Consider the following 9719-nt stretch of genomic DNA (forward strand, 5'->3'; position numbering starts at 1 on the left):
CAAAAGGAACTTCACTCTGTGTGACTCCAGCTGCATGACATTGTGAAGGAAAAAATGCAAAGACAGTAAAAAGACCAGTTGTTGGCGTCGGCATGGTACAACAACAGCTGCTTGTGATATCAGCATACTATGTTGGAGGGCCAGGTGAAATGGCAGATGTTTTAGTTCTGAAGCACCTTCCAGATAATGCTAGAGAAACAGCGGTGGAAGATGGCTTGAGTGTGAAGGTGACTGCCACCATGGGAGACCAAGACGATGCTTGCAGATCCAAGTTTATGTCCCAGCTCCGGTTGTTGGGATCATTTGGGGAGCAAGCTAATAGGAGATATTCTCTCTCTCCTTCTCTCTCTCTCTCTCTTAAATAAATAAACACGATGGCTCAGTGACTAAATGCTCACATTGCCAATGCAGAGATCCCATATGGGTGCTAGTTCATGTTCCGATGAGTCCATTTCCCTTTCAGCTCCCTGCTTATGGCCAGCGAGAGCAGTAGAGGATGGCCCAAAGATGGGTAAGAAGAAGAGGGAGAGAGGGAGGAAGGAAAAATCTGTAATACCTTAGAATTGTATATATGAACTATGTTTAAACAGTTTTTGTGTTAAGGTGACACTAGCTTCAAAACATAATGTATTGTATGATGTAAAAATGTCACATTTTACTATCTCTTCTAATCCTATACCCTAACAAGAATTTGGAAGATGAATTGGTAATAAGTTATATGCATAAATCAGTGAAATGGCTTGGGAAGATGACCTTACATAGTATATACCAAAGAAGAGTCATGGTGTGAACAAAGAAATCTTAAAGTTTGTAAGCTTGCATTTAAAATACGATTTGACTTCACTTTTTGAATGGCATTTTGTATTGTTAAATAAAAATGGATTTTCAGAGTATTAAAAACTAGTCAAACAATGAACAAGAATAGTTGTTATTAGGACCCATGTGCTAGGACAATAACAGCAAAAAAGTAAACAGCTGTATTTCAAAAATAATTTTGAAGTTCTTTACTGGTATGCACAACAGGAGAGTGATGCTTCCAGACTTTCAGGGTCTTTGTTTCCTTTGGAAAGGGAACTCGTCATGAGGTATACGATATCTGTGAAAGGCTATCACACGGTACAGATTGAATTCAGCCAAATTCCTTCATGCAATCATAAAGGAAGCACAGCAGTTGAGGAAAGGACAGAGAGGAGGAATGCCTGATTTCAAAGCCCCGTCCATTGTGTAATATAATAGGCTTAAGAAGAATTCTGTTTGGTATCTAGTATGTTTAGGCTTTGAAAATGCAGCAATTTCTACATACAGAATGTATGTATGAGCAGACAACAGTGTAAACTCACGTCAATTAAGGGTCATGCTCAGAGTTATGCTGAATTAGGCAAAGAGTATTTTATCTCATGATCTAGAGATAACATCATCGCGTACATATGGATGTTGACATTCACACTCAAGATCTTGCCTTGAAGCACAAGCACTCCTGTCACAGAGGACTGGACCATCTCTATGGACCAGTAATGGACCAAGGCAGCCTCCCTTGACTGTGATCTGAATGGTACAACAACAGCTTTGGCCAACGTGGTGCTATTCAGGATACATATTCTTCAGAGTTGACTAAATCACTGCCCCAGATTTTCAGTGTCTGAAATTATCAGGCAGTGTATAATTTGACTTCATTCATTGTGAAATAGAAAATCATAGTGCGATAGCATCTAACTATTTCAATTCCTAAACCTGTTAGAATTTACACTTTTATCTCCATCACAGTCCCAGGAATCTCTACTTTAGCTTTTGTAACTGATTGCATCTTCCAATTAAATGTTTTAAATAGAAAATTCAGTGTCATTTTTGTTTTACCTGGGAAACTCAATTTTGTACAAGTGATGACAATCGCATTCTAGTCAATTGTTAGTGAGGGAAGCTCTTCCTTGGCTGAGTGTTTTTAATTTTTGTTCTTGCCTTACAAATAGGCATACTAATAAATAGATGGTTCGGAATACTAACAATTCAACATTGAACCGAAATCTGCAATTAATAACTTGTTCTTTTAAAATATTTTACTTATAAGATTTATTATATTTATTTGAAAGGCAGAATGAGAGATAGATAGAGAGAGAGAGAGAGACTCCATTTGATAGTTCTTTCCCCAAATGGCTGCAATAGGTAGGCCTGGGCCAGGTCAGAGCCAAGAGTCCAGCTCTCTGCCCAGGTCCTGCACGTAGATTGCATGAGTCGGAGTGCTGGAGGCCTCTTCTGTTGCCTTCCCAAGATGAGCAGGGAGCTGAATCAGATGTGAACAGTCTTGTATTAAACTAGTGTTCTGACATGTGATGTTGGTGTTTCAGATCAGCAGCAACAAACAGGTAACATCCAGTTGACATACCTATTTTTTGTGTTTTCAGCGTAAGTATTTACTCTGTTTCAAAGTATTCCTTCACTCCAAATGAGTAGCAAATATTTCCATTTATTTAAAGTTTTATTTATTTGAGGTTTGTTTTTTCCCATAAGATGAAGTAAATGATAATTGGTTAGCTCTAAAAGCAAGCAACTTTCCCAAGTTGTATAGTTTCCCAAGGTGTGTAATTGAACACACTTTTCATTTGACATTTCCACAGTTGTTGCTCTAAATCACTAACACACTGGAGTAAAAAAAATTGATTGAGTCAAAATGTAGTTTCATAAGACTGCTGATCCAAAATAAATATTAAATGACAACAATGTCATTTACCTCACCTTCCAGACTGAAAAACAAACAAAGGCAATGGAATGAACGGAGAACAGTACCTGAGCTCAACCACACAATCAGGACCAACACCAAGGTCTTCTGGACCCAGGTGCTGCAATGCCACCTGCTTTCCTCGTCTGCTTTCTCACTTCCTGCAGCCAGACATTCTAACAGTTAACCTCTGTTCCATGAATATATGTAAATTTAGAAAGATGTAAAAAATAAGATCCTATTTTACGTAGTCACGATCTTTATAATATTTTATGATGTTGGTAAACATGATTGAGCCTCAAAGTATAATAATAGGTTTCTATTTTACTTATGTTGATATCTACATGTTCTTATCCACTCTTGAATATGTAAATGATACTCATATGTTTCTAAATGTGTGTATTAATATTCACTGATCACAGTCTCCATTTAGAGAATATATATTTAAATTTACTCTGCATAAGGTATTATCTATCCTTCCATTTAATCCAATTACAGTGTTGTGAGATATGGTTGTATATCATGTTAAATTTAATAAATTCAATGATTATGCCCTGTGGAAGTAAAAATAAAAGTGATTAATGTCATAATATTGCCAACCATTGTACCTGACACTAGTAATAGAATGCATTATCATATTTTACATCATACTGTATACCAGAATTAATTTTCTTTTTTTTTTTTTTTAAAGAGAAGGTTATGAAAGAGTAACGTCATAGATTTTTTTCTGGATGTTGAAAAAATAAGAAAGTGAACCACATGAAAATGGAAAACAAAATCTAAGGGTAAAAATGCTATGATCAAAAGATCAAATGAAGTCTGTTTGTAGAAGGAAAAAATTCTCTCTGGGAAGTTGATAAGCATGAGACACCTCACTGGTAATAAGCACTGGAAATGAATGCAAAAGGGAGTGTAAAGAGGATGACCCTGAAATGTAAATCGGACAAAGAGAAGGCCAAGAAAGAAAACTGTGCCTCTCAGAAATGAGCCTAAGTCATTTTTTTGTTGCAGATAACACTTTAGGTGGATCCCACTTTGGGAAAATAGGAAAACCGTATAAACTTTTTGGAACATGTGTTCAGAATGGTTATAAAAGTAAATTCGCTTTTTTAGTTGACTCCCTAATTTTTGGAATAAATTTTATTATGTTCATAGCTAAAAGGGTGCTTTTCAGGCTGATAAGATGAAAAATTTTCCAATTTTGCTGCTTTGTTACTTTGTATAGATAACAGGTGATCAGATTTATTTGCTCAAAATACTGTTTTCATTTCTTAATCTGAAACACGTGTTTGATATTTGAATAAATTTCTTGATGTAAGAGTTTTACACTTGCTTAATATATTGTTTCTAGGAGCAGGAGCCATACCAATCAGTGTAAGTATATGAACATAACAATATTTATTAGGACATTAGTGAGTATGAATGATACAAAATTCTTAATAATTAATTCTGCTTATGCAATTTCAAATTTTGTCACTTGAGAACATACTTATTTTCTCACCAGAAAAAAAAAGTAGTGTAATAATTTCACTCTAACTGGCTAGCTAAGCAATTTCAAAAATTTTAATGAATGTGTCCTCTGTGCTGGCAAACAGATTAATGAGCTGCCTCAAGTGAATGAGCAAGTTGGAATGATGAAAGATGGTCACAGGGTTCATCACACATTATGCTCAGGATATATAAGCATTCCCCTCCACAGGTTGACATTCACACTCAGAATTGTGTCTTACACAGAACCTGACACACTGCTCCTGACACCATGAGCTTCTACGGCAGATACTACAGAGGCCTTGGCTTCGGCTACGGAGGGTTTGGAGGCCTGAGCTATGGTCATGGCTGTGGCTGTGGAAGCTTCCGCAGACTGCACTGTGGATATGGCTCCGGCTTTGGAGGCTATGGATATGGCTCCGGCTTTGGAGGCTATGGATATGGCTCTGGCTTTGGAGGCTGTGGATATGGCTCCAGCTTTGGAAATTTCAGATATGGCTGCTGTCGCCCATTGTACTATGGTGGTTATGGTTTCTCTAGCTTCTACTGAACTTATGTTCTCATAAACCAGCATCTTTTACAATGAATGCATGTTCTAAAACATTCTTAAGTTGGTACTCTGAAATCATCATGTTATTTGATAGGTAAAATCTAAAAATGTCATAAATTCTTTGTTTTTGAGCGGTACACCATCTCTCCAAGCATATTCATTAATTGGCTTAAGAAATCTTTATATTCAAGTCTCAATAAATAATCTAATTTAAAACAGAAAATACAGTTTCAGTTTGGTTTCTTTCCCTCATTCATGTGTATATGCATACATGGGATTACTGTCAACCCTGATGCAATAATCATACAATTATATGCATATGCTGCTTGCAAATTGTAGCTTGAAAATTGATCATTGAAAACATTAGAGTTTTTTTTCTCTTTGGCTACATAAATCTTGGAGCTGAATTTGACAGAAAAACTAAATCAATTGTGGATTTTTAAGTCCCTATGTGTTCTTAAAAATACTTATTCATGTTTCATAATTGTTTCAACTTTTCAACAGGGTGCAAAATTTTGTGCTAATTTGCTCCTAAACATTTTACTTTCCTCTTTTGTTTAACAAAATGAAGTCATGTTATGTCTATGTATTTAAGAAAACGAGGTATCTGTTTTAATAAGGGTTCTCTATGGAAACAAAACCATCAAAAGCCACGTAAATATATATTGATGAATTTCTTATGAGGAATTCTCTCATGTGATTATGGAAGCGGCCTGAAAAGTGCCACTGTCTGCTCTCTACAAGTCGGAGGTCCGGAAAACTCAGTATTGTTCTGTGTTCCCAAGACTGAAGGCCTTAGAACCAGAGAATCCAACTGCTTAAGCTCCTAAATTCAGATAAGAAGGTTCAATATCCAAAGATAGAACAAAACAGGTGTCTCATTTACGAAAACACATTCCTTCTGACATTTTGCTTTCGTCAGGTCCCCAATAGTTGGGAAGATTTCCAGCCATTTGATGGGGTGACATTCTATACTATTGCTACCAGCTCAAATATCTCACAAGCACACTCAGATACAACAATACTTCATAAGCTATTCTAACATCCCTTAACTAAGTGAACTTGGTATCACTAATACTCTGATTACACCCAAATTTCTTTCCATAAATCCTGTAATCCGTGTCCCTAAAGTTCTCAAACAGATAAGCTCCTTTTTTCTAGAAATCTTTGTACTATATGTAATCCTATCTTATTCATAATCTGGCTTCATCTAGTTTGCTATGAATATAAAGTGAGCCTGAATTCTTTTTTCTTTTTGAGAAACTGGGTAATAAAATCTAGGCTTTTGTCAATCAGCTCATTCCATTTGCTCTCTAATGGGTATATGAATGAAGAGTATCATCATTATTAATCTGAAATATTTATAATCCAATTATGCATAAATATCTTTTCAAGGAATACACTTTGTAGTTTCAACAGTTCAAAAACACCATTCAATATAATGTATGTTGCCTGTTTCACATATGGCTTGTGTACAGTTATTTATATTTTGCTATAGTTTACATTACATTTATAATAGGTTTTAATATGCACCTATCTCATGAATTCTAGTAAACCATCATCTCTTCAAAAAGTGACCAAAATATTGTTAACCTAAAGTTACATAATGTTTCCAGGTAATGATGTGAATCTATAGATACTTTGCAAAAGCTGGCGAAATGCAATAAAATAAAAGATTAGTAAGAATCATTAAATCCTAAGATATTTTCTATAATTTTACAAGCAGGGGTATTCTGAATATTTGATATTACCATACATTTCTTTTTAGCAAGACTAAGAAAAGAGTCATGCTTTCCAGAGTTCAAGATATTAAAATATACTGCGTTCCTTTTAAATATATGTTCTCTTTAATATTTTAAAATAAATTATTCTGAATGTATTTGCCAAAGTTATTGTGAGACCTTAATAATCACAACTGATATTATGGAGTTTTTCCATTTCTTAGTGTAATACGTAATGTTTCTTGGTCATTTCTTTGGACTGTAAGCTATCAATTCATAATTCCAAAATTTATATGTTGATTTAACAATATACCATCTCTTTTCAGTCAATGTTATCACAGATACTGCTCTGTACAATTGTTCTATAGAAGCAAAATGAGCAGGGGACAAGGAGTTAAGTGATTTTCCAGAAGACCACACAAAATAGAAGATATTTCACTGGACATATTCTTCTATGGACAGTTTGCATGAAGTTTGGAAGCAGCGGTCAATATTAATACTGAGCTTGACATTCTTAGTATAATCAATATTATCATAATTTCATCTTGTTTAAAATTTTATATGAAGTGAGAGAAAATGCTTAGAATTTGTAGTAAGAGTTATTTACCTAAGGAGAAAATATGAGATTATGTTTGCCTTTATATCTATCCACTTAAAGTAGAAACTTAGGTCATGCTATGTACTTAAAAATGATGGTTACAAGTGGTTGCACAGTGGTATAGTGTGTGAAGCCGCTGCTTCTGATGTAAGTGTTCCCAATAGGCACTAATTCAAGTCCCAGCTACTCAGCTTAAAATCCAGACCCCTATGCTTTTCACAGTGAAAAGAAGTGAAAGAAAGTCTAGGTAGGCCCAGAACAGTAAACTAGTGGTTTAAGTCCTCATCTTGCACACTCCTAGATCCCATATGGGTAACAGTTCATGTCTCAGCAGCCCTGTTTCCCACTAAGCTCCCTGCTTGTGGCCTGAAAAAGCAGTCAAGGAAGGTCCAAGGCCTTGGGACTCTGTACCCATGTGGGAGACCTGGAAGAAGCTCCTGGCTCCTAGCTTCAGATCGGCTCAGGTCCGGCCATTGTGGCCACTTGGAGAATGAATCAATGGACACATGATTTCTTCTGTGTATCTGTTCCTCTCTGTATATCTGACTTTCCAATAAAATAAATAAATGAATCTTAAAAAAAAGGGTCTAGATGTTTGGACCTTGCCAACTATTTGGGAGACCTAATAGAAGTTTCTATCAGCAAATGGGAGAACTATACCTATCCTCTTTGCATACGCTTTCATACAAATAAATAAACAAATAAATACAACTTGAATTTTGACTTAGTTGGACGTAAGAATCACCACCACTCAGTGAAAGTTTCAATGTCTTTTTTCAATTTACAAAAACATGATTTATTACATATTCTTCAAACTTTTTTCTGACTTGATTAAATTAATGAATAAATTACGCATGGCATAATTACTTTCTCATTTCACAATATAGTAAGTGTTTATTATATTATTAAGATTTGATTTGATTTCATATTAATTCCACATATAGAAAAAAATCTCGTGTGTCAAAAACCAAGAAAAGCACTTAATCAAATTAAGAAGCTCTGGCAGAACTGCACAAGAAGAACGCAAAGTCCTGGATGCGATGTTGTTTAATAATTTTCTGTGACTTGGAAAATAAAAAAGTCATTTTATCAATTTGCTGATTTTTCTAAAAAGGGGATTGAAATGAAATGAAATTAGAATAGTATAAACCTTAAAAATCAACACTATCTTATTCCAATCTCATTTGTCTGTTTTAGCGTTTCTGGCCTGTGCTTCTGGTGTCTTTTCTAGGAAACTCTGCTTATGTCAATGTGACACATTTTATTCGATAATTTCTTCTAGTAATTTGATGATATCAGGTTATTGATTGACATGCTTGATCCATTTTTGGAGTTGAATTTTGTATAAGATATGTGGTCGGGATTTTGTTTCTGCACATGGAGATCTAATGTTCCCAGAACAAACATTCGTTTGTTCCAAAGACTGTCCTCTTTCCAAACATTGATTTTAACTCTTTATCTAAGGTAACTGAATCTGTTCTTGATACAAGTCTGACCAGGGATAATGATGCTGAGCCCTACGTTTGGGAGCAAGGAAGAGATTAGAATCACAGTTCACTTTTGTTATCTAGAATGCCTAACCTAGCGAGGCTATAATGCACTAGAATCTAGTGTCACTCTGTTCTATGTAAAGTAGGAGATAGCACCATTTTCTTATTTTTATACTAGATTTTCTCTCATAAAGAATTGATGGAATCAAGTGCATGCGTTACCACCACACAGGATGTTTTGCTGGTAAGACACTTGTCTGCCACCTTTGATCTCAATACTCAGTCAGTGATTTCTTAGACATCTTGAGACTTGTTCTCTCCCAGAAAGCTCCTTAGTTGTTTTAGAGTAACTAACTTTCTTTCATAAGGTTTCCTCAAATACTGCTAGACTCAACATCTTAAAGCCTCAGTTGTGAATAGATTTAGCTCTTCTTAAGTAAATTACTTAACCGACATTTAAAGTGACCAGAGAAACCCGTTCCACTAGCTTTCCTGACATGAACAGACATGACTGAGCAATACTTAAGTTCAAATTTGGATCTCTACTGCTATCTCTAGGAAAATTTCTTATCCTTATGTAAAATTAAAAGAGGAACATGACAAGAAATACAATTACCTTTTAAAAATACTACAGTTTTGATTTCACATTAGGTAAAGTAAGCACAGATATAGAGGAAACAGGAAAAGGAGAGGAGAGGCAAACAGAGAGACAAGGAAGAAAGGAAGGAAAGAGGGAGGGAGGGAGGGAGGGAGCGAAGGAAGGAAGGGAGGGAGAGAGGGAGGGAAGGAAGGAGAGAGAAGGAAAGAAAGAAAAAGAGAGAGGTGAGGAAGGAAGAAGAGGTCATAGGCGAAGAACACAGTCCCTTCCTCAGAATGTTGTCCATATTTAGGTGAAGATGAAATGAAAATAAAAGGCAAGCAATATGCATGTGCTAGTAAGTTGGAAGGATCCATTCAAACACTATCCAGTGTACATTGTCTGCCAGCTTTTAATGTTGCTGCGAGTGAAGTTGGAAATCTAAAGCTTAGGTTGCCCCAAAGCTCTTGGACAAAATAGAAAAGCGTTCCTCAGAATTATTGTATGCTTTAACCAAAGAGTACAATGGAATTCTGTCTGGACGTAGGGGCTGGTGCTGTGGCTAGGTGTGCTAAGCCATTG

At 35.7% G+C, this 9719-nt stretch overlaps 1 protein-coding gene across 2 annotated transcripts; it reads left to right on the forward strand.

Annotated features, from left to right (window-relative positions):
• Positions 1-4472: 4472 nt before the first annotated feature.
• LOC101516032 (keratin-associated protein 19-8-like) lies at positions 4473-4751 on the forward strand. Of its 2 annotated transcripts, XM_036494893.2 has the most exons (2): positions 4473-4611; positions 4693-4751. In XM_036494893.2, the coding sequence occupies exons 1-2, from the start codon at positions 4473-4475 to the stop codon at positions 4749-4751; spliced, it is 198 nt and encodes a 65-aa protein (XP_036350786.2). The 2 variants fall into 2 exon arrangements, with proteins under 2 accessions (XP_036350786.2, XP_004588643.2); XM_004588586.2 differs by having other exon boundaries at positions 4473-4751.
• Positions 4752-9719: the final 4968 nt, after the last annotated feature.

The sequence above is a fragment of the Ochotona princeps genome, chromosome 3 (assembly GCF_030435755.1).
Source record: "Ochotona princeps isolate mOchPri1 chromosome 3, mOchPri1.hap1, whole genome shotgun sequence".
NCBI lineage: Eukaryota > Metazoa > Chordata > Mammalia > Lagomorpha > Ochotonidae > Ochotona > Ochotona princeps.